The sequence below is a fragment of the Cyphellophora attinorum genome (assembly GCF_001299255.1).
Source record: "Cyphellophora attinorum strain CBS 131958 chromosome Unknown Contig15, whole genome shotgun sequence".
NCBI classification, from domain to species: Eukaryota; Fungi; Ascomycota; class Eurotiomycetes; order Chaetothyriales; family Cyphellophoraceae; genus Cyphellophora; species Cyphellophora attinorum.
This window is the reverse complement of record NW_017253243.1, coordinates 112,899-140,860: the sequence shown is the minus strand read 5'-3', so window position 1 is coordinate 140,860 and position 27,962 is coordinate 112,899. Positions and strand designations below refer to the sequence as shown.

The following is a 27,962-nucleotide window of genomic DNA, read 5'->3' as shown; positions in this document are numbered from 1 at the left end:
AGACATCTGTTGTGACGACGTGTCAGGTGTATTGCTGCTTGTCTCTGAAGGGTTCCGGGGTCTCTATTTCCGGAGTACCTCCATATACGCCTCAGCGAGCCCCAAGGCCCTTGTCTTCTTGTCCTGGTTGATATGCCTTGGATGTGGCTCAACAATGGTCTCGGTGTAGCAAAGATGCGATCCGACGCCCTCCTCGTCCAACGAGATTGGCAGGCCTTCGAGCAGTCTCCGCGCCAGTTCCTGGATCAAAGCCTCGTCCGCTTGCGAATACTCATCGGGGATGCCCTCTGTGTGAGTTCGAGTGACTTCCAGTAGCACGCCTTGAAATACATTGTTATCGGCTCTGAGGTCACCAACACGCAACTCAATGGGTCCAGCGGGTACCTTAAGTCGCACAGCCTGTCCATCAGTGACGGTGAGGGTATGACGATTCCTCCACAGCGCCTGCATCTTTGCTTGCATCATGGCCTTGTACATCTCGATGCCGCTGGTAGGGACTGTGGCCAGACTGATTGGCTCGTTCGGTTGGGTGATACCAATATAATGTATGTCAGCGCTGGCCGAGAGCTGCAGCACTTGCATGTAGCCTCTGGTAGATGCTTGTCCTGGCAATAATGACGACGTTGTTACCGATAGCTCGTGCTTGAGCGTGAATGGCGTGTGCGTTGGTGTATCATGTAGTGGTGTAGCGCCGAACTTCAGGGCCAGATGACCCAATATATTGCTGGATGACACGTCTTTTAGGGCCGGAGGCGGTATGAGAAACACAGCCGACAGCGGCATGATGAATGCTTCAGAGAGAAAATGGATACACACGAAGGCCCCCCTGGCATCCAAAATTGATGGTCTCCAAAGCTTGCGAAAGTCTGCAATGACAATCACAGTTGATGTTGATGTGAAGACGGCATGAGAACACCTCCGATGAACGAAAATCGAAAATGAAGTCATTCGGTTAAAGTTCAAGGCTGTTTTTAGCATTTCTGGGGAAGCTGCCGCCAGGGAGCCCCTGCAGTAGCCTCCATTAGGGCAGAGTACCCCTGTCGTTTCAGGCGCCTTGTCTGCCCGCGTCGAGACTTCTCACGATGAGGCGCATTCTTTCTTCCTCGCTCTTTCAGTTCTTTGCGGATGTAGGAGGTGTCGGCGCCGGTCGAGCCATGCTTTCGCGGCGGCGGTTCTGGCTCGCACCGGCTATATTCTTTCTCATCGTCATATACTTCGTCACTAAAAGACCGCTGTCGTCAGGTTCTGACAGCCGCCACTATGGCAACGTGCGTTGGCAAAAGCGGCCTGCGCGGTACCCTATATCAGACTATACAGCCTTGCCCAAGACAGGCACTGCAATTCCTCGTATACAATTCGACTTCTCATCGCGTACAGAGTCACCAAAGGAGAAGACCTTGCGGCTCTCCCGCAGGCAAAAGATCAAGGACGCTTTCATCCATGCTTGGAGTGGCTACACCAAGCACGCATTTGGCAAAGATGAGGTCAGACCCATCAACGGCGGCTATAGAAACAGCTTTGGCGGATGGGGCGCCACACTCGTCGACAGTCTAGATACCCTGTGGCTGATGGGCCTGCGCGAGGAGTTTGTAGAGGCAGTGGACGCAGTAGAGAAGATCGACTTCACAACTAACACCGAGAAGGATCTGAATGTGTTCGAGACCACCATCAGATACATCGGCGGCCTGCTGTCGGCCTACGACTTGAGTGAAAGGAGATACGAATCACTCCTGACCAAGGCTACAGAACTCGCGGACATGCTCTATGCTGCGTTCGACACTCCCAACCATTTCCCTGTCTGTCGCTGGGACTGGAGAAAAGCCGCAGCAGGAGTTCAACTGGTTCCATCGGACTATACTCTGCTGGCAGAAGTCGGATCACTGTCAGTCGAATTCACGCGCCTTTCCCAGCTTACAGGCGATCCCAAATACTACGATGTCATCGCACGTATCTCCAAGCACATGGTCGATGCCCAAGACAAGACACTCTTGCCGGGACTATGGCCCACAATCGTCAACACACGAGACCTGAAATGGGACTTCAATCACTTCACCTTTGGCGGCATGGCAGACTCAACCTATGAATACCTTCCTAAGGAATACCTCCTTCTCAACGGCGCAGACCAATCCTACGGCCTGATGTACGAAAGAGCTATCACCACCGCCGAAGAACACCTTTTCTTCCGGCCCATGATCCCAACCAACGCACCAGTCCTCTTCAGCGGTACCACCTCCCTCACCGAGCAAGGCCACCCTTCCCTCGACCCTCAGGGCCAACACCTGACCTGCTTCACAGCGGGCATGCTGGCCATCGGGTCCAAAATCTTCGATCGCCCTAACGATCTGCACACCGCGAAGCAGCTCCTCGACGGCTGCATCTGGGCCTACAACGCAACCCCATCCGGCCTTATGCCCGAGACATTCCACGTCGTACCCTGCGGCGAAGCGGGATCTCCACGAAACCCTGCGAGTGGGACGACGACAGGTACTACGCCGCCATCGCCGCCCGCCACACCGACAGCGACGAGCAACCCTCCGACCCGTCAGTATCAGACGCCTCACCAGTCGAACACGGCAAACTCCTTGCCAAACAAAACGGCGTGATCCCAGGCTTCACCGCCCACGGCGACAACCGATACATCCTTCGGCCCGAAGCCATCGAATCAATCTTCATACTCTACCGCGTCACAGGCGACACCGCATACCAAGAAGCCGCGTGGCGGATGTGGGAGGCAATCGATCGCGCTACGAAGACGAAAATCGCCAACGCGGCAATCTTCGATGTCAGGATGAAGATCCCTCTGCAAAGTGATCGAATGGAGAGCTTCTGGCTGGCGGAGACGCTGAAATATTTCTGGTTGGTTTTTGGTGATCCGGTGGGGGATGGCGAGGTGGATTTGGATGAGTGGGTGTTGAACACGGAGGCGCATCCTTTCAGGAGGCCGACTGCTGCGTGAATGAGGAGTTGGCTCGTGGCGAGAGTATTTCAATGTATATTTTGGAGATGAGAACAGGTCAATGTGATTGATCTAGCGTACATGGGACGACACCTACTGTGGACATACCACCAATAACCTTGATTTACCTTGATACCTCTGGACTAACATCGTCGACGTATCCGCAACGAAGCATTCGTATACGTCCATTGGCATGTCTACATTCACTTACTTTCGCCACCGATGAGGCGCTTCAATCGAATGACTGACAACAGGCAGCAGCTCAACCTGACTCGAACAAGTAACAGTGAATGACTCCTGACGCAGTCACTACGCCGTCATCTCGGTTTGCCTCGGGCTCGCCAATGCGTTAACGAGTATAAGTGATAGCCTTGCCCCTCGAAGTCTTCATCTTCTCTCGATCCAGCATTTCGATAGGAACGGGAAATTCAATGCCATGCCTTGGTAGCACCCGCTGCTACCTGGTGAGGCGAAGTCTGTCAGAGGTTCTAATGGGTCGTTTGAGGAGAGACATAGGCACGGAAAGACCACGGTCCACATTGCAATGGTGGATATAAATAGGTATACGTGCATTGGCATTTATCTTGTACAAGCACCATGTGCATGTGTTGCAATGTGGACCCTCCCACCAGCATCCTAGCCTGGCCATGACATCGCAGCTGCAGGCATCGACTTCTCCGCTGGAGCTCGACTCGCTTCGGAGTGGTGCTCCCTTCCGTTCCCACTTCTGAAAGCCGATCTGCTGGATTGCACAATGCAAGTTTCTCTTGCCATCCTCTGCGTAGTCTCTCTTGTGGAGGAGTCGTTGGACTCAGACAACCCTGTCCCATATGTATTCACAACGCCATGGGATTTCGAACGCTCAGAACACCTCCCAGAACAATGCATGTTTCGCTGAAAAGCCGTCAACGGCAAAGATCCAACCAAAGGCCTACTCCGTCAATCACAGTCGTTCGATCACCAAGTCTCAGCAACATACTGCCCCCCAACCCTCTTCTCCTCCCAAAACGCCTCCGCCTCCTCGTGATTCAACTTCCCCTTTTTCATCGCCACCTGAACCAAACTCGCCCACACCCCCTCGCCCATCCCCTTACTACTGCCACACACAAACACTCGTCCATCCAGTGCATTGATAATAAACCACACCAGATCCGCCTGGAACAGAATCTCGTGCTGCACGTACTGCGCATCCCCATCACCAGTCGCTTTGCGTGATTGGACCACCTTCTTTACTTTATCCTCATACTGGCCCCAATCACCCTGATAAAGCTCGTCGAATTCCGAATCGCGAATGCCCTGCATCACCCAGACCTTGTTCGCACAATTGGCGGACTTGAGGCGGCTGTGCACGAACCCGCGGAAGGGCGCGACGCCAACGCCCGCCCCAATCAAGAGCATGGGGCCGTCGGTTACAAATTCGCGGGCCAAGGGGTTGGCCATGAGGCCGCGGAACATGGGAACGCGCAGATCGAGGTCTCGTGGGTTAATGCCTTTGGCTTCGGCGTCGATGACTTGGCGTGCTAAGCGCTCGAGGTGGCCTGACCCTACGCCCGTGCGGCGGACGCATCGTAGTTGACGGACTCGTGGACTGTGACGGCGATTTCGATGATGCGGCGGTTGTCGCGCGTGGCGGAAACCTTGGGGTCTTGGGAGAGGGAGTAGAAGCGGGGCATGAGTTGGTTGAGGATAGAGAGAAAATGGTCGAGTGGCGGGCGAGAAGAGGGGAATGCGGTGAGGACTTGGAGGATGGTGATGTAGGGTCCGGTTCGGAGATCGCAGAAGGCGGCTTGGCCTTGAGCGGAGGAGAGGTAGAGGAGGATCTTCTTTTCGTGCTCGTCTTCGGCGTATTCGGCTAGGAGGCGGAAGATCTGTTTGGTGGGAGGATAGCTTTGAAGGTCGTGCACCAGGTGAGGAGTTCTCGTCGAGTGGTGACTAGTTCGCGGGCTTCGTCTTCGCCCCATATTGTTGGCCAGCGGCCTGATACTGTCTTCATTAGGACGGGCTTGTCTCGCACAAAGCTCGGTATGCCAAGTCTGTCGAAAACTTCGTTGACGATTTCTTGCGGGTTGGGCGCACAAACACCGATGGCACCCCCAACGACGAAGTCGACGTCACCTCCCTCGACGGGATAGTCGGTGACATCGAGGTCGAAATGAAATGTGCGCTTTTCGGCGCCAGGCTTGGTCAGTTCTCGAGCGTGATATAGTGGTGCTGAAAAGACCTGGTAAGGCGGATGAGGTTGGACGAAGTTTGGTGGGTGCTTGAGCACTTCCGCGGGCGACTGTGCTGATGTGCGGTTATTCTGTGGCTGATCTGACGAACCGATCTTCTCAAATGACACGGTCTTTGCTGGCATGTCCACGATGTCAAGTAGCTCACTATCTAGCGCAAGCTCTCCTAACCGGATGTCGAGACTTCTGTATGCGGCGGAGTCTGGTAGTAGGAATGGAACTCGTAGAGCACCTGGGTCAGCAGGTTTCAATTGCTGTGACTTGCAACACCCGCCTCCGCAGCAGGTTTTCTGTATGAGGCCGACTGTGCCACCGAGTCCAAGAATGCGATTGACATCTTCCGTGCCTTGAGACACCAGTATCGTTGATGCCCGTCGTTTCTTGCTGTGTGGTGCAATGTGTGGTAGATTATCAATGAAGTCGTCTGAGGTTTCGGGAGGTGTTGAGGGGGTGGTGTCTATACTCGATGCATCGTCTGAATATACCTCATCTACTGGTTGCGACCGCGGTGACTGGCTGGGATCTGAAGTCGACGTCGAGAGCTGTCGCGACTGCTTGGGCTCTTCTGGTATAGGGTTCTCTGGGTGAGAGCTCGATTTCATGAGTATAGGGTTGGGCGGTGCCCGTAGCGTCGAGGCCATGTTGTGTGGAGAAAACGAGCGCGCCGGCAAAGCTGTGGGGAAGTGTTGGGTTAGCATAATGATGAGTATGGTCGTCGACGAGAGTAGGTGGCGAGAGGAAACAAGGTGGCGTGTTCGGAAGCGTCATATTGATATACACAGCATAGGAATCGTAGTGAAGTGTATTGCTGAGCGGTTACGTGATTCTGAGTGAACGAGGGAAGATTCGGGGCATCTCACCAGATTTCCGTCTGCGGTCCCGGATGATGTGATGGCTAAGCACGGAAGCAGCGCCGCGACGAGCAAGCCAGCACTGCCCGGCAAAGGTGGGCGGGGTTGAAACGCGTCTGTAGGTGCTTGGAAAGCCTTTTGGGACGAACGCCCCTCGTGCAAGGTGTTGACAGGGCGAGATCAGTGCGTGGTGCATAGATCAAGAGGAGAGGTGTCGAGAATAATTCGAGAGGAGGTGAAGCCAGAATATCGAACTTGGGGCGCGGAAATGAATCATCCCAAGAGTTTGTTGGAGACTGCCCTCGCCTCGCCTTGATCGGAGCAATTCACCCTGGTCAAAACTCCCACCTTTCACCACAGATTCCGATCAAACTTCCGGCTTTGCTCACCAATACGATACGCCGTTGACCATGAGAAGTACGATGACATCGATGCTACAGAGCAAGGTCGTACTGCTGTGGCACTTCGTACGGACGTCCAGGACACCCGCGGTACCACTTTTGCTCATCTAATCTTGATCTTATCAATCAGCCATATTAAGCATCGAATTCTGTGACACCGATTTCTTGTCTGCGGCTGGGGCCCTAAGCCGACCTCACTGCATTCACGCGAAGCTTATAGTAATAATTTGTGCCTCATTTCGGTTATCAGATGCATCCTTCGTCATTCAGGTACGCCTGTCTCACCTGAGCTGAAAGCACCTGACTTTTGGATCGAAGCCATTTGCAAAGAGTGCGGCATCTCGTTTGCTCTGCCCAACTCAGTAGCAGAGTATACGATAGCCCGTCGACATCGCCGCGATGCGATATTGAGGGATTCGGAGCAATCTTGTACGGCTTTCTGGACTCACGCAATCCGTAATTTGAGCGGTCATCGGCGTCCAGCGATCGACTGATGAGCCCACTAGCATGCCCCTCACCGCTAGAAAATCTCCCAAAACCCCACCATCTAGTCTTATCTGATCCTCGGAAGAGGGTCGGCATTCCCAAACACGAATTCCGATCCTGACCACTTGCCTTGCAGTGTGTACGAAGTACGCTGCTCAATTTCACATTGCAGTTTGCCAGTATCCTGATGTATACAACGCTGTTTTGCAAATCACGTTGCGAGCGAAGGTGTGATTCTCGTTCAATTGAGCATTCTGCCAGTTGACGTCAAGAGCTCATGATCCGACCGTAGCCATCTCCCGCCATGCCATAAGTGGGCGTCTCTTGTCTTTTGCTGCCAAAGCAGCCTCAGCAAGGTAAGTCGGCGGCGTGGACGTGAGGTCCTTCGACAGCACATGAACGCATGAGCCGCACGCAAGCAGGCAACAGCGTGTTCCTCGAAGACACAGAAAGAACGATGGCAGCAAGATCATGTTGGGGTGTCGGGACTAGGGTGAACCATTTACTCTTCAGTAGTGACACCAAGAAGCTCGTCCTACCAGGGAGCAGCAGGGGCTCCCATAGCGTGACAAATGAGACACAGAATTCAATGCTTTGAGAAAAAGAAAATGAGAAGCAGTCGGCGGCAAGACACATACTTATACTTTTCCAGCATGAGTGAAGACGGTGAGCAATGACCTCTTTGACTATGCCAACAGGTATTCACTATCCGCTTACGATTCAGACTTGTCTGCTGCCCGCGATCGGACCAAGTGAATAAGTCATCGAAGAGTCTGGTCTTGCCTGAACCGAACTTCACATATGACAATACCTCAAGCTGACAGAAGGCGTTCATCACAACTGATTCTGGCCACGCATGCCGTAATGATCTCTTTTGTCAGTTGCGGACAGCCACATATGGCCGCCCATGCCGCGCTATCTACAGCAGCGTGGGACAGGGAAAAGTCGAAGCACTCCCTCTCAACAATGGTAGAACAGAGGCCCAGAAAGCCAAGTGCGTGATACGAGGCAGAAGGGAGAAAGCACCTTTTCATCCTGTGGCGAGCGAAGCCTGTACAAATGCGAACTTTGTCTGCCAGCAGGGGAGAGAATTGAGCTGTTCCGCCCGTAGGATCGGGTAGTTTCGTGACAAATCTGATGCTACTACTGCCATGCAGAAGGTTGATTCGCAGCAGAACTTGTAGCTCACTAACTGGCAACGCATGCAAAACGCAACCGCCAACTCCCAAGGCTCGACAGCATGTTGCGGCTCCGCTGGGGGAATAGCAAGACAGTCGAGGATGACGAGGCGTCAGCGATCATGCACACAGAACGTTTGCTGAGACATACGCCCACACAGGAGCAGTTCTTTGCGAGCACCCTGAGCTCAGTGACTGTTCAGCAATCTTTGTGTTTTCCCAGCTAGCACTGGTGTACATTGCGTGCAACGACACCACCGCAGTCAGGCAACAACCATTCCTGAACTTTGATCTGAGACTCACAGATCATGTACACAAAGCCGACGCGTGGCATGGAGTGCGCAGCTAGGGGGCTTGCCAGAAACCAGTCAACAAAGCAAAGTCCTAGGACCCCAACGGCGCCTGACAGAATCTCGGGTCCTCAGCGCCATCGAGCACGACTGATAGTGCATGAACACATTCGGCCAGACCGATGATTCAGGGTCGATTGAATAGACCGACGGGCATGGTGAGCAGGTGAACTGCGGTGTGGGCGGTAGTAGGGGAATGTCGGACGAAAGACCACTCACACTCTTTGGCAATCGATTGTTTTGCTCTTCGGTGGCGTGAGGCGACATGTTCTCCAACAGCATGCGAAGTTGTCGTGCACTGCTACATACAGAGCGCAGTGAACCCGTCTTTCGGCACCTGGTTGCAGCAATAGATGCCAGCAGTGGTCCGGAGAACCAAACCCCGGTAGTATCGGATGAATGGTATCGATGGAGTCCATTTGCCGTAACTTGAGCGCTGCAGCCACAGAACAGTGTCGGCGTAGTCTGCGCACAGGTCTGCATCTGTTAAATTCGACTCTGATCTCGTTTCAACTGGGACCCTCAGCCACGAGCCGAACGTGGCATCTGATGCTACTCTGTGATAGACTTTCGGCGAAATGAGGCGTGAACTGCATCTGGAGATAAACTTCACGCGTGTAGCAGATATGCGTTTGCACGCCCACATTGTTCGAGATCGAAGTGGGCTGCCCATGTTCTGGAAACTTTCGCTTTTGGTTCCAACCCGGCGGCATACTTTGAACGCTGCCCTGCAGATCCTTGTGGCGGTGTTCGACAGTGAGGCTCGTGTGAGCAACAGGTAATGCAGTGCGAGCATGCACTCCATTGCGCGCAACCTGCATTCCACGTCGTGATGCTGTCTTGGTGGTGTCTTGCGACACGACTTGCCTCCGAGTTGATTCCAAGGGCCTGAATGCTCACGCTTCATTATCTGTGTGACATGACTCCGTTCGTGGAAGGGAGACGGAGATCACTGATATGGGGCGCAAAGTACCCAGACTTGGCACATCATTGGCTTCATGTTTGCGTGTAGCTCCTGTTGAGAGTCCCGAGCATCCAGCAGCCTGTAAAGTCAAATCTAAATCGCATAGCTGTTCGATTTAGAGCAGCGAACAAGGTAAGAATGCTGAGGCATACGGTGCCGCAACGAAAGAGCCATGATGTCGTGTGCGAGCGAGTCAGATACACGCGGCCATTGCGTTGCTGCTGTCTGCCGTGTAGGAACGCGTTTCGTCGAAGCCGTAGTCCCTGAAATGGAGCCCTGCTTCTCTCGAATGAGGTGCAGTGTAGCGTCCAATGCGTCAGGGTTGCCCCGAAGTGTGAGACCGCTGAAAGTTTGACACATATGTGTTTGCTGAAATTCGAGCCGCTGTGAGGAAGCGGGTGGCATATTTCCGTCAGTGCCAGATCAGCAACCCACAACAACTGCTGGTTGTATCCGTACCTTGCGAAGCAAAAACGCAAATGCCGTCATCAGTGGCTGCACACAAGAGGTTATGGGTAGGCATCCGAGGAATTTGGTGGCGCAAAGATTTGATACTGCGTGGGGAGTAACCCTGTTTTGTGGTGGCGCTTATTGCAACTCAATGCAGACTACCTCCCAAATGCTAAACTGGTCTGGGTTGTAGCACTCGCTACCGGTGGACCGGAGCGAGGAGCTTGTGGCTCGCTCGCTTGCACGCTTATCCGCATTTCCTGCAAGAGGCTGAAATAGTGTCGCGCCAGACTGGCAAGAAGATGAGTGTCTCGATCACAGTGATAACTCGAGCCGGACGGGACAACGCAAAGCTCAAAAAGGAATTGTCAGTCGCGCAGAATGATGAGCGCATGACACATCCTTGACACAATACTCCGATCGCTTTGTTCGCATTAGGGCTAGCAGTTCTAGTGTGGGCGGCTGCCTTGCAACGCGCGTCAGCCTGACACCGGATCTTCGAGTCTGACGGCGTCTCGACCGGGCTTTAGAGTGGCAGAACGGCAGAACTCCCGTCTGCCAGATCTGCCTTGGTTGGCGAAGGTTTAGATGAAGCAGGGAATAATATGGAGATTTGGAGGTTTCAGGTCATTGACGTGAACATGCTTTGCGTGGGAGACAAACGGGTAGGTGGGTAAGCTTAAGAGTGACAGCAGTTGGCAGGCCCATTCTCCAGCTTTGAAGAAAGTCAAAAGTAATGCCTCTTTCGACAACTTTGACATCGACTTCTGTCCGAGACGAATTGTGCCGCGGACTCTGGTGGGAGTCTACTTCGGAACTTGAGAACCATCTGTGAGACTGCATCTCGAAAGACGTGAAGATGACGCGTGGGCGTGGTTTGCGGATTTCGAAAGAAAGATTCGGCTTTTGCCTTATCGCGCACAATTGTGAACTCCTTGTGTGCAGATGTCAGCAGGAACAGAGCACACGGGGTGCTTGCTAACAGCATTTCCAGCAGCTAGGGAAGCGGTCATGTCTGAAAGGGCAGGTGTCTTCGAGGGCTTACGACATCGGTAGCAGGAGCGCTGGCAATTCGTACTTCATTATGTCATACATATGGTGTCTGTCCGCAAAGAGTCGCCTTCTTCTCACCGAAAGCGTGTGGCTTTGAGAACCATAAACAGAGAGAAACCTCTGAACCTCGAAAGAGGTTAGCAGCATTATCCCACATGAGGATTTCTGTCGCTGGAATCGCCGTGTATAGACGCCTGGAGAATGCTGGAACTTCTTACATCCTGCTTCTTCGGGGGTATATCGCTTATATCATGCTCAAAGTAGTTGACACCGCGTAGTGCGCTTTGTCGTCATCGATGTCGGTCTGGTTCCTGCTTCAATGTCTTCTGGTCCTGAGCCTTCCGTTTCATATCAGGCAAATGTCGCCTTCGGGCGTTGATGAACCAATTGCTGATCTGTGGGCGCTTGGTCAGTGATGCTATGCCTTCTGAGCACAAATAGGACATACCTGTGGCATCGACAGCCTTGTCCTGTCCATCAACTGCAACTTCTCTTCTTCGGTCGGATACGGATGATCCATATGCGCATGCAGCCATTGTCGCAAGACATCGGTAACGTTCTTTGGGAGGTTACCTCTACGCTTCTTATTGCGCACGTCATTTTCCAAGCTGTGTGCGTAGCCGTGATTCATTGATGTGTGATAATTGTTCTGATAGTCGGTGTACGGCTGCGAGTACACTGGGTGTGGGATGCTCTGGCCTCTAAAGCTAGGCTCGAACTTGTCCATCGAGTAGGGCCGTGTGTATGGTGGATAAGTTTGACTCAGACCTCGGCCTTCATTGTAACTTGGCCTGCGATATGTTGAGTTGTAGTCCATCGGGACTGGGCCCTGAGGCGAGCCTCCAAAGACTGTGTTGTATGATGGACTGGGCATCGTCGGAGAGGCAAAAGTCATGTCGCGAATTGGGGGCAGACCCGGTTCATGCTTGACCTGACCCATGCCCTGGTGGTAGAATGGTTGCCTTTGGGCATACGACGTAGCCATGTCTTGGTAATTAGATGTCCCGGGCCAATTCGCTGCTGGTCTCTGCGTTCCAAAGTGGTTGAGCGAGTCGTAGTTCTTTTGCCCGAGCTCCTCAAAGCTATCGGGCATGGAACTTGTGTTTGAGTAAATCGGCGACGAGAGATTCGATGCTGGCAATCGTCCGGGTGATGGCTGAATAGATGTCTGCAGTTGTGGAAGTCGATTGGACAGCGATGATTCTGCCGTTGTAGATTCGATTGCCTGGCTCAGAGATGGCAAAACTACCTATACACAACTTGTCAGCCGATTCCTAGCAAAGTACCACGGTATGCACCTCTCGGATAGATGGCAGTTGCTGCTGCTGGAGCTGACGAGGTGAAGCCCTGACTTGACTGTGTCTATGGTCTGCTGGTCGATTAGGATCGTGACCCTTATATCTGAATGGATCCATGGGAAGAGGCACGGCCTGAAGGCCAGCATATCCTGTAATAAGGTCCTCAAGGCGGCTTAAGGATGAGGCGCCGGGACTTCATGCTCAGGGGATGTCAATGAGAGACAGTGTTGCTGCTGTGCTCTCTGCCATTTGTCTCACGAAGTAGACTGATGCAAGAAGAACATGGGCAACAACAGTGCGTGCATATTGAAACCCTTGGGCAGCAGAATTCACAGGGGCCCGCTGTCAGAAGCTACATGACAGCCATGACAAGGAGTGGGATGGTTGAATGATAATAGAGGTGAACAATGCTTTCTCAAACACAACATCAAAGGCAAAGTGTAAGAGACTCACCAACGACTCGGTAGACCAGTGACGAATTTTCGGCGGCGAATTAAGCGTAGTCGAGGTATATTGAAAAGTTTGAGTGGGATTGAGATGTGGCGGCTTAAGGCTTGAGAACAAGGAACGAAGTGTCGATCTGAGAAGCCGTTCTGTTGGCTGGAAATGCTGTGGACGATATACTTGACTTTCGTGCTGGGTTTATTTACAAGTAACGCAATGGTGGACCCACAAGGAGAGGCTCGAGTCGAGGAAGTGTTTGGCGGGTGCTCGGGTAGGGTTGAGGTTGACAGCAGCGTGACCAACTGCCACACAGGGATCTGAAGATATGACAGGTACGTCTTGACGGTGCAAGCTGTGCCAGAGGTGTGGCGGTACAAGCTCTGATCAAATCTCCGTATCTAGAAGGCCGTCACCTGTGGGATGGTGAAGCAAGAAGCGTGGAAAGTCTCTTGCGTTTGAATTCGAAGTGCGAAAGAACAAGTTTCTGAGGAAGAAACCTTGAGGCAAAGTAGGGAATTCGATGGGTTTTTGTGGACTCGATCAGGTTGCTGCCACAACTACTTAAGGGGCGCTGGTTTGAGGAGACCTTACCCAGTCAGTCAGGGAATGTGAAAGCGCGGAAGAGCATGAGAGCTGCAGTATGCTGGCCCCAGGCTAGGAAGAAGCCCAAGGCCCATAGTTCCGAGCATAGAGCGGGATTGCTTCATCGTCAGAGAATGAAGCTCGTACTGTGTATGGCGTGGGACTAAAATGGTCCTATCGAAAGCACCCGGCACTGAATGCGTGTGGAGTGTAAGGGTGATTTTATGTGGCTGTTCCCTGCAGATCGACATTCTTGACGACGACCAGGATTAATCGGAGCCTATCCCACTGGCTAGTCTTCCTTTGTGTGTCAGCCTACGAGCAGTATAGCGTCAAAGGCTGTCTCTGTCAGAGCGTCGGCACTTTGAGCTGCCACCAAAGTCAAGACAGAAGATCATTTAGTTTGGCGATGGGAAGGTACCGCACAGCACCCGAGACGCTGTGAACATCAAGAAACATTAATAACTCGCTTCTCGCAAACTCGTGGACTTTGTTGCTCGGTTCCTCGCTTCTGGCACAGCCGATCTTGCATTTCGGATCGTAGATCTCGGACTCTTACGTAGCCGATCGTGGATTGGCTAATCTTAAAGCTGAACTGGAGAAGGGGTGCGTAGTCAGTCCAGAAAGAAACAAAAGGAAACCGTTCCTGGGACAAGAGCGGATCTTCTTCGCTGGTACATGTCTTGGGCTGGTCTGGATGCGTTGTTCGAATGTCTCGCGGGAGTACATCCAGATGACAGGCTGCGGACAGCTGACAAGCGCCAGCAACAAGGTAGGCATCTCCGCAAACGGGGAAGTGCTTGACCAGCCACGATCTTCTGGATGGCCACCGGCCTGAAAGGTGTACCTCGACGCAGCACTCGATGCTTGATCGGGATCGAATGGTTTCTTCTTCCTGCACTTGGTCCGAGACGCACAGTTGACGATGATTATTCTGGGAAGATATCCGAATTTTGAGCAACTGGCTTGCAGCACGACCCCGGTTCTCGGCAGCTGCCTTAGTTTCTGTTAAGCGAAATCTCCTTGCTCAACCTCACCCCATTTTACTCACGGTTCGTGTACGACATCTCAGCCTGACGAACGACTGCGTCGGCGGCGAAATCATTCCTGCTACGAGCCGGTTGGGACCAGATCATTGGGATTTGTCTTTGTGAAGATACCCGATTTGTGTCACCTGCCACCTCCGACGATGGTCCTTGCTGATTCGTCGCCTATGGTAGCACATATCAGGCGCTGTTGATGGCGATGAAAATTGGTTTCGACACCCTCTTTCTCAGACTGACCTCATGCCACAGGGGACCCTCGACTACGAACTCCCTTCGACCCTGTTCCTGACTACTGACTCGTCACGCAGCATGCATCTGCGCGACAGACCGCTCCTGGATTCTCCACACGGCTCGCACCTGAATGTGGACCTAATACGGGAATACCTACCAGGTATACAGGGATCTACTAAGGAGCACCTCCTTGCATACACTACTCCTCACGGTATACTGTCTATGACTCGCTTTAGCCGTAGAGTTTCTATACCGAAGCGGCCCGCCAGGATCTGAAGCTGCCGGAAAGCCACGCGCGCACATCATGTCGATGATTGACGCGCCGTGAAATGTTGACAGCATACCGCTGTCTTGACGACCACTGAGATTAGCTCGATCGAAAATGCGATCCAGTATGTTCTGCAGCAACTTGAGATTGCCAACAGATCTCGGCCGCTGGATAACGATCTAAATTTTGGCCATTTCACAGCACTGCAGACGGACCTCTGCTACAATTTCGGTCAATATGAGGCAGCGGACCAATCAGCCTGAGGGAGCGCAGAAATGTTACATTTTCGAAGTCTGCATTGTCGACTACAACGTTGTTGACACAGCTCAGTGTCCACGTTGTGTGTACGTACTTGCCCACATCTGCAGATCTCTGGATCATCTCACCGGTCAGAATGAAGCAAAAGCCGACTTCTTACCCGCTGTCATGAACCACAACAGGGTGTAGCGGTACGGCACTACCTGAGCAGTCCTGCGGTGAACAACTTGACACTATCCGAACGCATGAAAATACTCAGTCATGCAGGACGAAGCAGGAATGTACGTAAAATTCACTCCACCTCATCGGCATAGGGGGGTGCAGGTCATATTATCACGCTGGATATCTGCCTACTCAGGATTTCCTACGTGGTGACACAGGCGGGACCCGGTCGTAAATGCGGCTGCGGGCAGACTTGGTAGTACAAGGCGCATCCTTCGAACCGCGGAATCGGTACGTTGCAAAATCGACCACCATCACCGCCTGAATGCAAGACTTTGCCACGATACCTCTGCAAGTACTCGCCACACCGCCCTCTCAGTCCGGTGGAGGGACCGACATGTACTTCAAGCTGTCGCTTAGGTAGGATCTCATTGCCACTGGACTAAACAGTACCTTCGGACCGGCCAATCATGACAGATGGAGTCGATACCCAGCCTCTGTCTACGACATCTTATGGTCAAAGCTCAGTCTGTCAAGAATGACCTGCCATGTAGGTCTGACTGACTCAAGTTGCGCGGCACACTTCACCGAGGAGACTGCCGCCGCAGGTTCTCTATCAGTCTGGTACTAGCCGCCTCACTTCGTCTGGTGGCAAATGACCGTCTCTGAATGCCGCACCCCAGTTGTACAGGATAATGGCTCAAGACAATCTGAGAACAACGCCGAACTGGCGTTCCCGCTAAATCATACACTACAATCTACTCGCACTACGCAAAGCCCGCAAGCAACGGCCAGCTCATGACACCGGCACTGCGTCCCAAGTCAATTGCGCGTTTGTCTGGCGGCGGTCGCCCGGCGCTCACGAAGCTACTAATCAAGAATAGGGATCCCTCGCAGTTGCGCTACGTCTACGATATCGCGATCACAAACGAGCAAGTCAAGTCTCGAAGCCGATCACAGAAAATGCGTTGGCAAACCAATATTGCACCAAGCTTTACTGGCTAAAGGTTCAAACATGTCTCTCAAACTGCTGCAACTCCCGTTCCTTGTCTGCACCGACGCTGATGGTGTCCACTCCGCCGCTCTCATCTTCTGCTGTCGTTGTGCTGGCCACAGTCCACACAGTCGGTAAGACAATCACCAAGCGCCGATCGACAAGCCCCAATTCATGCCCAGTTGTGTCATGGCACTCTTATGTTCAGCATCTACACTTCTGGTCAGCGTCATATCGGATCAGGTAGGGGATGCATGACTCACTGATTCGCCAGGCCATCGCGCCCCCAACGGCTTGGAATGCTGTTCATTGTCAGGACTGCACACCGAACCTCAATGCAGAACTTACTTTTGTAGGCGCCAACCAACACAGCTGCCCTGGCAGTACTGTTGCTCTCCGTGCCGATCAACCAATAACAGAAGCCCTGCCAGAGCGCATCGTATGCACCATAGAAGATGTATAGAAACATTGGTCCTATGGCGATCGACGCTTGGTATAGTCGATGTCCTGCTTCAGCCCACTTGCGATCCTTCGATCTTGCCAGCGCTGGAAAGCATACCCACCACCCCAAATACTCATACCGCAGACGAAGAGGACCACCCATCCTAGTTTGGCACGATTTGGCCGGCTGAGAAAAGGCAAGTCCAGGAGCACTCCGATGAGCAAGCCGCCCAGCATCTGCGCAATCCAGTACAGGGCGCCGTTCAGCGATCGTGTCCGGATGTTAAAGGTAAATCCGTTCACAACGTTCTGCTGATAAGAATAGAACACATTCGCACTGAAGAAAAGTGGGATCATACAAAGTACACGCCACTTGAACAGCACCTTCATGACCATCTGGATTGAGCCATTAAGCGTGTGCTTCTCGGTCTCGACGGCAGCGTGTAGCTGTGCCAGCCGAATACGCGAGGGCGAGCAGATAAAGATACCGAGAACCCAGCCAACAAGCATGACGGCCATGAGCGCGATATACGTTGAGTCCGAGACAGTCGCCGACTTGGAGTGGAAGTTGAGACCAAAGCTTGCTAGCGAGCCGATGCCTCCTCCGAGATTGAAGATGATCCAGAAAACTGCGATAGCCCTTCCTTTTTGAGCCTCAGGAACATATGTGGTCATGATAGACCCCTGAACGACCCATAGCATCGACGCCCCAAGACCAAGAATTGCACCGGCTCCGATGACAAAAGCGCCGTTCTCGTGGTGATTGAAGTTCAGCAAGCTACCGCTGTAAAGCGCATAGGTCCATCCACCTAGCAGGAAGCACAGGCGTGGACCAGTCCAGCTGAATACTGGCCCTCCCACGATGAGGGCAGTGGCAGCCGTGGTCGACAACAAAGCAACAGTCGCATTGGCAGCGACTGTCGGATCAACTTGTCCACTTCCTCCGAGTCCGCCTAGGGCATTGTACATACCCGGGCAGCAGAACTAGAATCTCTCATCAGCACTGCGCTGGGCAAGGAATACTTGCAATTATGATTAGGAACATACACATATCAGTGATATGAGGATAATTTGGGACCAGGGATGCGCATAGATCGCCTTGATCTTATCCCGTGGTGTCGCTGGAGTCATGGTATCCTCGCTGTCGATGCCCTGAGCTGGTGCCATTGGCACAGGTCGCTCTTCTTTGGTGTCCATCGTCGTCTATTATGGGTCGTGTGAAGAGTAAAGTGGTTCGTAAAGTCACATCAATGCGCCCGAGGGGAATTGGAGTTCGAGGAGGTTTCAGGGTACTCACTTGCGGTCAACTTTATGCTCCAGCAGACGTTGTAGAAGCATATATCTCATCACAAGCGACGGATGTTACAGCATCGCCGAGATTCCACTGCATGATAAGGACTGAAGCAACCTTGTCTAATGATACGACCTCAAGAGCCGCATGCTGCCGCCAGATCGCGCGGGCAACTCCATACAAAGCAGTCAGTAATCATCCTCCTGGTACTGTGGTTGCCGTTTCAGGCAACCAAACTGTCTATCAGTCCCTGCTCTCCGCGGTTCACAGGCGACAATCACGGCGATGGGGGGCCAAGCCTTGCCACGCTTCGCTTATAGGCGTCTCAGGCAAGCACTTTTGCTTGTTGCTTGAACTTTAGCCAAGCCGAAGAGCCGAGGGTTTGGGGAAGCCTCCGCGTGTTCGTGATCTCGTGGGCAAAGGTTGCATCCTGTCCTCACGGTCACAGTCGGACATATATCGATGTGGACACTGATATGATAAGGTGGTGACTACCTTGGTAAAGCCATCGCCGACGGGCCATGAGTGCCATCACCGGTAGCAAGTCATCACAAGCATGCAACGCTGAGGCATGCCAGTGGCCATCAGGATAGGGGCTATGATTTACCAGTGCGGCGATGCTTGACATTGAAATTGCTTCAGCAGGTTTAGTCATCCATCCAGGTAAGGTATCAAGAGAAGGACATCAGCGATGAGCAGAACATTACTCTCCAGACCTCTTCTTTACCGATCATGCCAGAGGTAATCGATCTCAAGATTCTGCAAAGCGAAGGCAGGAACCCGAAGAGCCTGAACATTGATGTTGTATCAACGGCCGAGCTGTGTCGGATCATCAACGATGAAGATCAGACTGTGGCAGGTGCGGTGCAAAAGTGCCTGCCCAGCATTGCGCGAGCAGTCGATGCCCTCACCGCTGTCGTTCAGTCAGGTGGAAGGGTGATCTACGTTGGTGCTGGCACCAGCGGGCGGTAAGGATGCTGCGTACAAGTCAGCAGAATCTCCATGCTGACTGTCCGGCAGTCTCGGCGTGCTTGATGCTTCAGAACTCCCACCAACATACTCAGCAGATCCATCACAGTTTGTTGCTTTGATCGCAGGCGGCGACCGAGCGCTTCGACATGCTCAGGAAGGCGCCGAGGACGACGTCGACCAAGCAATCCGCGACCTTCAGGCAATCAACCTGCAGCGATGCGACGCTCTGATCGGCATCGCTGCATCTGGAAGGACGCCCTACGTGCTCAGCTGCCTCAAGCACGCGAAAGCGAAGGGCTGCATCACGATCGGTGTTGCTTGCTCGTCACCTTCAGCTATGAGCAATGGCGGCGATGTTGACTTTATGATCGAAGTTGTCACTGGAGCAGAAGTTGTCACGGGTAGCACGCGGATGAAAGCAGGCACAGCCACGAAGATAATTCTCAACATGCTGAGCACGGGAGTGCAAATTCGCATGGGGAAGACGTATGGCAACATGGTAAGAATGGAGACCTGAAGGTCACAAGTCGAAGCTGACCGTACAAACATAGATGGTCGATGTTAAGAGTACGAACCTGAAGCTTCAGCAGCGAGCCCGAAACATAATTCGTGAAGTTTGCGGACCGACGTGCTCAGCATCAGACACAACTCTTGACGGCATTCTTGCGGAGAGTCGCGGGAGTGTCAAGCTAGCCATTGTCATGGTTCACTTGCACCTTACCGCTGGGGTAGCGCAGCAGAGACTCGAAGATGCCAACGGTATTCTGGCAGATGTTTTGCGCCGGTCGCAGCCTCCGAGAGACACTACTGGAGTGGTAAAGCCATCGCCACGGTCTGTGCTATGTATCGATGGCGGAGGTAGCAAGTGCGCCGCATATATCTTGACAGACAACGGAGAGTCAGGAACGGCTGTTGGGCCTCCTTGTAACGTGTAAGTCCAACTTGTTCGCTTGGAATGGCTTCTAACTTGCCCTGAAGCACGACTTCGAGTCTGCAAGAGGCACTTGCTACGATCCGGGAAGTCACTGAAGAAGCAATTGGAACATGTCCTTCGCTACAAGCCCAAACACTGGATGATGTTAGCTTTGACGGCATCTGGGTTGGTCTGGCAGGTTTCGACCGGCCTCGGGTCGCTACAGCTCTCCGACCGATGGTAGAGGCTCTCTTTCAGGCGACTTGCCCGGCCCGAGTCAAGGTCACGAACGACCTCGAATTGCTCGCAACGGCTGCGGGAGGCGCTTCAGGCAAAGACGTCTGCGTGCTCATTGCTGGAACTGGGTCCATTGCAATGGCATTCCGCAGTACGTCAACAGGGTACGTGAAGGTGGGAAGGGCTGGCGGGTGGGGTCCGCTCTTGGGGGACGACGGGTCTGGATTCGACATTGGACGAAGAGCTCTTCGGTACGTGTTAGACTCGTGCGAGGCGAACGCTGTGAGCACAGAAAGCGAAGACAGTCTTGTACCCGCAGTTTTCGATCATCTCGGGATTGTGAAGGGACCAGAGGCCGTGCAAGGGATACTGAATTGCTTGCTCCCGTCGTCGGATGGTCGTAAGCTGGACGCTAGGCAGCGAGTTGCGGACGTTGCGAGAATCGTCGTCGAACAACAGTCGTCGAGCGAAATTGCTGCGAATATCATTGCAGGATCGATCGCCTGCATGACTCAATTACTGAAGAGGTTGGCAGAAGCGACCGCAATCGATGCCCCCACTTCGAAGCTAGTCATAACTGGCGGACTGTTGAACGCACCTACCTTTCAGAACCAGCTCGAGCAAGCTGTACTCGCAAGTCGACTGGACTTTTCAAGCTCAGAGACTGTCTTGAAGCCAGGTCTTGTCGGTGCCCAGCACCTACTGCAAGAAGCTAGGAACGGTCCGTGTTCGACATAAGATCCTAGGCAGTTATGGCTCGCACTTATATTCAAGGGCAAGCTTTGGATCGGTCAAGCCACTTTCGACCAGAGAGACAGCCAGCTTTCCACAACGGACTGAATCGCTGGAACGGCACGTCAGGAGGAAGGTGCTGAAGTTTCTCTAGGGAAGAAATGATGCACAAGCACTCCGTCCTAGAAAGCATCACTGGTCTTCCATGAAGCACGTCAGCCGGTCTTGCCAGACGCCACTCTTCCGGTCCTGCGAGATGCTCGTCAACCGGACGTGTCAGAGACCTGTCATCCGGTCTTACGAGAGCACCAGTGCATCACTGCACATTGGAGAACCTCATCTGCCTCATCCCCTGCCATCGATGTCGACAACTATCAATCTCTATGCACCATCCTCGCACTGCACCCGCAACTGGACGGTACGCAGATTTTGCATGTCGCTTTGCTTGAGAATTGCGAAAGCTCTGTGCCAAGATCGCATTGGCAGAGTATCACCAACATGTTTCAGACTGTACGGAACGCCCGCTTCTGCTCGGTTCGCCTCATTGCCGGATCAGCCTCATGGTACAAGCTTCTTTAAGCCGTCCGTCGACCTCCCTGCCAAGCTGAATCTCTGCCTACGACTGTTTTCGCCCAGCAGCGGAAAGGCTGGGCATGTTTCCGCCTAGTCTCAGGAGCTTCGAAGGTGAGCTCGGGTGTTGATAGCACCGGACCACGAGGGCCAGACCTGCCGTTGAGCAATCTGCCGTTACTATGCAGGTAATACAAAGCTATGTGGAGGGAATGAAGTGCTATGTGAACGCATCTTCTATGATTGATCTCTGTGTCTTCTCTACATCTGCAGCTATTCTTTCATTTCACCACACTCATTTTCAGTACTAGACAGCAGGCTGTCGTACCCTTCCTAATCAGCCCAATACCATAATACCCAAGACACGATTCCAGCAGCAATGAAGTCAATAACTCAGACACTCGTCTCCGCCTCCCTGCTTTCCTCTCTCGCCGCCGCACAAGTTGCTGGCCCGTTCCATTTCACGTCGACTTACAACCTCGTCGCAACACCGGACAAAGTCATCGGTGCGCAGAACAACAGTGCTCCCGGCGAGACGGGCGCCATCGGCTACTACAACTACGGCATCAATAGCGAGCTGGACATAATTTGCTACAACATCACCCTAACAGGCGTCACCGGCCCTTACGATTCCCCCGCCATCACCGCCACGCACATCCACGAAAGCTATCGAGGGCGCCGCCGGCCCACCACGCATCGCGTTTCCCAACCCCGAGCCAGCAGACTCGGGCCCAGAGGTCGTCAAGCGTAGCTCCGGGTGTATCACGGGCCCCTTCACCACCGGAATCAACGGCACGAACGGAGGAGATACTGGTGCTGGATTTACGCTCGCACGAATCGAGGCAAATCCATCTGGATTCTTCACGGATTCGCACACAGCCAAGTCGGTGCCCGGCGTCGTGAGGGCGCAACTCCAGCCGGGCGGTGGGGTGGTACAGGGCGGTACTGCAAACGCGAGTCAGGCTGTTGTGCAGCATGCTAAGGGTCCCATCGTGAATGCACACGGCGTGACGACGTGCGAGGTTCAGGTTGTCAGGGTTGGACCTCCTATGAAGGTCGTCTGCCTGGACTAGGCTTAACAGAAGATCATGCAAAGCCAATAATGATAAACCCATTGTATCCATTGTTCTACATTGGCGGGAAGTCCAGTAGAAACCCGACGAGATCAGCGAGAGAAGATTTGAGTCTTTATTTCATATGTATGCTTGTAGGCCTCCCTCACTATCAGAAGACCCTCCAAGTGTCCCGAGCAGAAGGGGACTTGCTCAACTTGCCACTCTAAGAAGCCTTGAGCATTCTGTACAGCACGCAAACCTATTGATGCCACCAATGAATCGCTCACGCCAGTCGCTATGCCCTTTTGATACTTCCAGGATGTCGTAAATCTTTCACTACCAGCGTTACCGCTTCCGCTCCCATGAAGTCAATCCTCTCATCTCACGGCTTCATCATACAGTCCGAAACCCAGCCTGCTGCCAGATCGTGCCGCACTACAGCTCCCGATAATCCGCATCCCTCGCCTTCCCACGCTTGTTCTTCCATCCTCCGCGCTGCGGGTTGACGGGCGCTCTCTGGTATGCATTCGCCGTCTCCGGACCATTGTACCGCTGCTGGTTTGCAAACTTGCCACCTGCAGGGCCGCTAGGTGGATAGCCTCCGTTGTTGTTTGCACCATTGGGCTTCATGGCCTTAGGACCAGTGGGCACATTGCTAAGACCTTCTGGTTGCTTAGGTGGTATTTGTTGAGCAGGAGGACCGCCAGCATGGTTGTTGAAGCCGCCACCGCGCTTGTTGCGAAATTGATGATTCTTGTTGTTATTGAAGTTGCCTCGGTGGTTGTTATTGCCGTTGAAATGGTTGTTGGGATTCATGTTGTTCATTCCGTTCATGCCGTTCATGCCACCGAAGTTGCCCACACCGTTCATGCCGTTCATACCATTCATGTTGGGCAGGCCGCCCATCATGTTACCCATCATATTCATGTTCATGTTTGGCATCATGCCCATCATCGGCATCATGTTCATTCCCATCGGCATACCCATTCCCATCATGTTGTTCGGCATCATAGGGAAGTTCATGCCCATATTTGGCATATTCATCTGTGAGAAGTCGGGTGGCATCATGTCGACGGGGAACTCAGTGGTCTTGGCATCGCCTGTTGAGTCTGCTGAAGTGCTGGCATCTTTCGACTCGGCAGGAGCTGGTGTGCCTTCACCAGACTTCTGTCGTTTCATGGCGGGTACTTCCAGATTACCATTGCAAGTTTCGTTAGCCTCATCGGCTGTGCGCTTTTTACCCTGACCATTCTCCGACACAGGAGTCTTGCTACCGTCACGGGTGACTGGTCGACTATCACTCCCGGCTGCTTCGTCTGGCTTTGGAGTAGCCACCGAAGCAGTAGGGCTTCTAGAACGTTGCTTGTCATTTGATTTCTCCTCCTGATATGCCTTGATATTGGCTTTCACATCCTCGTCTGGCACCAGAGCCTCGAGACTAATGTTCTGCGTCTCACAACCAGGACAAGTGAGATCATTGTCCAACAGAGCATTCTCGATGCAGTCGTGACAATACGTCTTCCCGCAGCATGGTGTTTTCATTGGATCAACGAAAAGCCGACTGTCGATAGGACATGCCAAGCCACGTTCCACGATCTCCTTATCATCTTCTGCCGCATTCTTCTTGCTAGCTTCGGAGGCTTTGACTTGCTCAAGATGCTTCTTCCATGTCTTCTCATCTGCCTGAGCAAAGACATACTCGCCCTCCGCGTTGACCATCAAATGCTGTCTTTGCTGATCATCTAGTTTGTCGATGTCCTCCTGTTCAATCTTCTTCAACATTGATCGAGGAATGCCAGTGGTGCGCTTGATACGGTTCTTGTTGTCGTATGACGAATCATCATTGGTTGGACAAGCTTGAATCCAGTGACCTATGACTTATGTTAGACTTGGAGTACGATTCAGGATTGTTGGACGTACCTTTCTTGCCACACCGGTAGCAGATGTAGCCATGCGGGGGCTCGCCTTCGGGCACATTGGCCTTTTGTCTTGGTTTGGTGCCCTGGAAGTGTACCTTCGTCTCATGTGCCATTTCTTCTTGTTTCTGTTGCCACTGAGCATCTGTGAACTTGAACATGGCCTCTAGTCTTTCTTTCTCGGTCATGTTTGCTGTGAGCTCGACCTGCGCAGCCGGTTTGCCACTCGCAGCAGTGAGTCTGGCACTGACGGGAGGTTTGCCTGAGACATATCGAGCAGCTCTACCCTTTCCAGGAGCGGAGGCGGGTAGGCGACGTGCGAGAACGGTCGAATCTTTGGGAATTATCTCTGTGTCGTCGGTGTATTCTGGCAGTGTTAGTAGAGCAACAGGTACTACACTGGCGACGAGACTTACCATCTTCACCGTCCTCCTTGTAGATCTTCAGATCAATGTCGGTACCATCTCCTAGTCGAGATATCGACATGATTTCACGCTTGAGGTTCCAGACGTCGGTGTGAGGGCCATCGATAGTCACGCGCTGCGGCTCCTTCTGCGATTTGAACTTGAAGTACACGTATGAAGCCATGTTGGCGACAGCCACAAGCTTGTGGCAGCGTTGTTCGGGTAATGCAGGGAGCCAACGCTCGGAGAGCACAGCGCTGTGTTAGTGTGGAAGGCAGAAAGAGTATGCGGGCGATGCAGGAATCAAAGTCGTATTGAAAGAAGAGGTAGTAAGTACGAGACCACACTGTCTGCGCAACAAGTCCAGTTGACTCAGCAAGCTAGCCTGCCGCCCGATTCCAATCTCAGATTATCTTGAGTTCCCTCTCAAATGCCGGTCAAGACTGCGATGAGTGTAATGGTGAGAGTTGAAGAAGGTGAAAGAACGACCTCGACCTGCCCGCGATGCCGAACACAAAGACTTCTTTCCCAATCAAAGGTTGTTTGTAATCTAAAGCAACCTCTTCCAAGAGCAGACAAACGCAAAGAGATAGTAACACCGACAGTGTGTATGAGAAGGATGGACGGAGTCGTCTAATACTGTGTTGAGGTGAATGTCGTAATATCGTGAAAGGTGTAGTGTAGTGAGGAGAAGAAGAAGGTCGACGATGGGTGCCTGCTGACGAAGACTCGATCAAGCACGCAAGGAGCAACTTAGCCGAGGACTGACTCACGTGACCGTGGCCCGCTCGCGCTCTACAGTTCCCAACCGAGGTCTTTCGTCACCCGGACTCTCACCACCGTGCCAAACCCTTCAAGTGATTGAGATGCCTGCCTGCATGCGCGGCAATCTGGCGCGATCAAGCGGCGGGATTGTAACATTGTCGATACTGGCAAGCTGCATGACATTCTACAATTAAAGCTCTTCTAGGTAGGAGGACCTCCGCATCTTCGTATTCGCGTGGCACATCTCCCACAGTCTGAGCAGTGAATCTAGCATCGCGCACCGGCGCCAGAAATGTTAGTGTATAGCGACAAACCCCTTCGTCAATGTCTCGATAGCTTCTAATACTGACGGTCTTTTCTTGTTCGTGATATCCTATCCAATAGCCCCACCGAGGATTGCTTGAGGTTTTAGAGAACATTCCAGTGATGTCAGTCCCCGTCACAGCTACATGCCTTTGTGGCCGAATCAACGAGACCGTACACCTTGAAGGCCCACTACCACAGCACAAGCGGATCTGCCACTGCGACACCTGCCGCTACACAACAGGCGTCCTATACTTGTCCGCACCCACACTCGCATCAAAGCCCGACTTCGTGGACAGACTCACACGTTACGAATCATCGAACAACCTAAGCCGCTACTTCTGTGCATCATGCGGCTCTCACATGTTCATACATGTCTACCAGGGCGACAAATGGGATGTGTGCTCTGGCGTCGTGGACCAAATTCAGGACGGCAGCACTTCCCCGGAAGTTTACACAAGCCACGAATTCGTTGACGACACGATCGATGGAGGCCTAGCGATCTGTATGCTGAGGAATGGGGAGGGACAGAATCTCGAGCTGTATGCAGAAGCTGACAATGAGGACTGCGTGCCAGCTTCGCGCTACACTTCAACCGGAAAGCGATCGGTGGTAGAAGATGCCCTTCTCAGCTCAGACAACCATAAGACGAGACTTCGCGCAAGTTGCCACTGCGGTGGCGTCGAATACTACATCACTCGACCTACATCAGCTTCGAAGACCTTCAACAGCCCATGGCCAGATCTGATCGTCGCCTCACAGGCCGCTCACAGCGACAATCCAGACAATATCAAATGGTGGATTCGGGAAGACAACAAGTACCTGGCCGGTACATGCACTTGTCGATCGTGCAGACTCGCAAGCGGCGTGCCTGTCCAGACCTGGGCGTTCGTACCACAAGCCAACATAGAAATGAAAGACGGCAAACCATGGCAGCCAGACTTTGGGACACTCGGGCATTACAATAGCTCCAAGGACGTCACGCGAGACTTCTGCAAGACGTGCGGCGCAACGGTCTTCTGGCGGAGCGAGGCTCGGCCAGAGCTCATTGATGTGAGCATTGGTCTGCTCAGAGCGGCAGAGGGCGCCCGGGCTGAGAGCTGGCTGCACTGGTGGACCGAACGGATCAGCTTCTGCGAAGAGGCGCTGGATTGGGAAGTCGTGAGAACGCTGGCGCCTGGATTGAAGACCATCCGCAAGGAATAGAGTGTCCGAGATGGCCCGAGGCGTCGCTCCATATTGTGTCCGAAACACCAATAAGGCGCGGCTGCTGCGATTGTGACTGTCTCCGGGAATCAGTTTTGACTCGCAAGAGTGGCGCAATGGCATGCTGTTCGAGAGCGAGTGTTGTTTAAATGTGCTCAGCGGAGTCTTGGTCGTTGATCATTGGGCGTCTGTCGCCAAGAGCTCCGCTGCCCTCCACCCCTAGCATCAGCTCACGTCCAAATGCGGCACGACCTCCGCCCTCAGCCAGCGGAGAGCAAACTTACCTGCCAGGCAACAGCTTTCGAGTTCAGCTCCCGCCCCTCCCAGTATGCAAAGTTCCTTGTCCGCTGACATGTGGTCCCAGATCACAGAGGTATATATTCGTGCTCTGCCCCGTCCTTCTCAGAGATTTTCTTTCCTTCCTTTGTACAACATACGTCGAATGATATTGTCATATTTCGAATTTGCCATACTTGAGCATTGGAATATGTTGGTATTTGAAGTCATATGTGTGTGCACCATCGACTGGCTTTGCTTTGTGAAGCCTTCGGGGGTGTATCCTTTTGATGTGGAAGATAGCTCGCTGTCGCTACTGTAATTAGTTACGCATTGTGAAGAAAAACTTGCTGCCGTCTTTGTCGCCTGCTGTCGCCGTAGTGTGTCAACGTAGTACATGCTCGCTGTCTCGCGTCTTCTCTGTAGTATGCTTTCGCTTTCGTACGTCTTCCCTGTAGTATGTTCTTGCTGTGTCATGTCGCCGTTGTTGTAGCTCGACGCTGTCTCATGTAACAGTCGTTGGTACGCCTGGTCATCGTAGCATTCCCGGACCGATTCTGGCGTATTCCTAGCGAAGTCAGCGCCTGTCGTATCCGCGCTACCGTTAGCTTTTCGATGAGACGGTGAGCAGACTGTAGAAAGGATTTGCAGCGGTCTTGCTGCTACCATCGGGGTCTG

At 53.0% G+C, this 27,962-nt stretch overlaps 10 protein-coding genes across 10 annotated transcripts; 4 read left to right on the top strand and 6 right to left on the bottom strand.

Annotated features, from left to right (window-relative positions):
* Positions 1 to 63: 63 nt before the first annotated feature.
* On the bottom strand, positions 64 to 783 carry AB675_5013 (uncharacterized protein; the record flags this gene model as incomplete). The annotated part of the gene is made up of 1 exon (XM_018145193.1): positions 64 to 783. The coding sequence occupies one exon, from the start codon at positions 781 to 783 to the stop codon at positions 64 to 66; it is 720 nt and encodes a 239-aa protein (XP_017999267.1).
* A 299-nt stretch (positions 784 to 1,082) lies between these two features.
* On the top strand, positions 1,083 to 2,956 carry AB675_5012 (Mannosyl-oligosaccharide 1,2-alpha-mannosidase MNS1; the record flags this gene model as incomplete). The annotated part of the gene is made up of 2 exons (XM_018145192.1): positions 1,083 to 2,429; positions 2,471 to 2,956. 2 exons carry the CDS (start codon positions 1,083 to 1,085, stop codon positions 2,954 to 2,956), a joined length of 1,833 nt encoding a protein of 610 aa, XP_017999315.1.
* A 957-nt stretch (positions 2,957 to 3,913) lies between these two features.
* On the bottom strand, positions 3,914 to 4,396 carry AB675_5011 (putative FAD-binding protein; the record flags this gene model as incomplete). The annotated part of the gene is made up of 1 exon (XM_018145191.1): positions 3,914 to 4,396. The coding sequence occupies one exon, from the start codon at positions 4,394 to 4,396 to the stop codon at positions 3,914 to 3,916; it is 483 nt and encodes a 160-aa protein (XP_017999195.1).
* A 104-nt stretch (positions 4,397 to 4,500) lies between these two features.
* AB675_5010 (putative FAD-binding protein C12C2.03c) lies at positions 4,501 to 5,828 on the bottom strand (the record flags this gene model as incomplete). The annotated part of the gene is made up of 2 exons (XM_018145190.1): positions 4,501 to 4,824; positions 4,890 to 5,828. The coding sequence occupies 2 exons, from the start codon at positions 5,826 to 5,828 to the stop codon at positions 4,501 to 4,503; spliced, it is 1,263 nt and encodes a 420-aa protein (XP_017999238.1).
* A 5,382-nt stretch (positions 5,829 to 11,210) lies between these two features.
* Positions 11,211 to 12,013, bottom strand: AB675_5009 (Homeobox protein TGIF2; the record flags this gene model as incomplete). Its single annotated transcript, XM_018145188.1, has 2 exons — positions 11,211 to 11,315; positions 11,369 to 12,013. The coding sequence occupies 2 exons, from the start codon at positions 12,011 to 12,013 to the stop codon at positions 11,211 to 11,213; spliced, it is 750 nt and encodes a 249-aa protein (XP_017999399.1).
* A 4,333-nt stretch (positions 12,014 to 16,346) lies between these two features.
* On the bottom strand, positions 16,347 to 17,841 carry AB675_5008 (UNC93-like protein 2; the record flags this gene model as incomplete). Its single annotated transcript, XM_018145187.1, has 5 exons — positions 16,347 to 16,414; positions 16,467 to 16,505; positions 16,552 to 16,677; positions 16,725 to 17,628; positions 17,692 to 17,841. The coding sequence occupies 5 exons, from the start codon at positions 17,839 to 17,841 to the stop codon at positions 16,347 to 16,349; spliced, it is 1,287 nt and encodes a 428-aa protein (XP_017999208.1).
* Positions 17,842 to 18,667: 826 nt separating this feature from the next.
* Positions 18,668 to 20,795, top strand: AB675_5007 (N-acetylmuramic acid 6-phosphate etherase; the record flags this gene model as incomplete). The annotated part of the gene is made up of 4 exons (XM_018145186.1): positions 18,668 to 18,903; positions 18,956 to 19,406; positions 19,459 to 19,838; positions 19,886 to 20,795. The coding sequence occupies 4 exons, from the start codon at positions 18,668 to 18,670 to the stop codon at positions 20,793 to 20,795; spliced, it is 1,977 nt and encodes a 658-aa protein (XP_017999200.1).
* Positions 20,796 to 21,738: 943 nt separating this feature from the next.
* On the top strand, positions 21,739 to 22,432 carry AB675_5006 (uncharacterized protein; the record flags this gene model as incomplete). Its single annotated transcript, XM_018145185.1, has 2 exons — positions 21,739 to 21,972; positions 22,034 to 22,432. The coding sequence occupies 2 exons, from the start codon at positions 21,739 to 21,741 to the stop codon at positions 22,430 to 22,432; spliced, it is 633 nt and encodes a 210-aa protein (XP_017999300.1).
* Positions 22,433 to 22,849: 417 nt separating this feature from the next.
* Positions 22,850 to 24,918, bottom strand: AB675_5005 (putative RING finger protein; the record flags this gene model as incomplete). Its single annotated transcript, XM_018145184.1, has 3 exons — positions 22,850 to 24,285; positions 24,335 to 24,697; positions 24,747 to 24,918. 3 exons carry the CDS (start codon positions 24,916 to 24,918, stop codon positions 22,850 to 22,852), a joined length of 1,971 nt encoding a protein of 656 aa, XP_017999204.1.
* A 1,007-nt stretch (positions 24,919 to 25,925) lies between these two features.
* Positions 25,926 to 27,008, top strand: AB675_5004 (uncharacterized protein; the record flags this gene model as incomplete). The annotated part of the gene is made up of 1 exon (XM_018145183.1): positions 25,926 to 27,008. The coding sequence occupies one exon, from the start codon at positions 25,926 to 25,928 to the stop codon at positions 27,006 to 27,008; it is 1,083 nt and encodes a 360-aa protein (XP_017999457.1).
* Between the last annotated feature and the right edge of the window lie 954 nt (positions 27,009 to 27,962).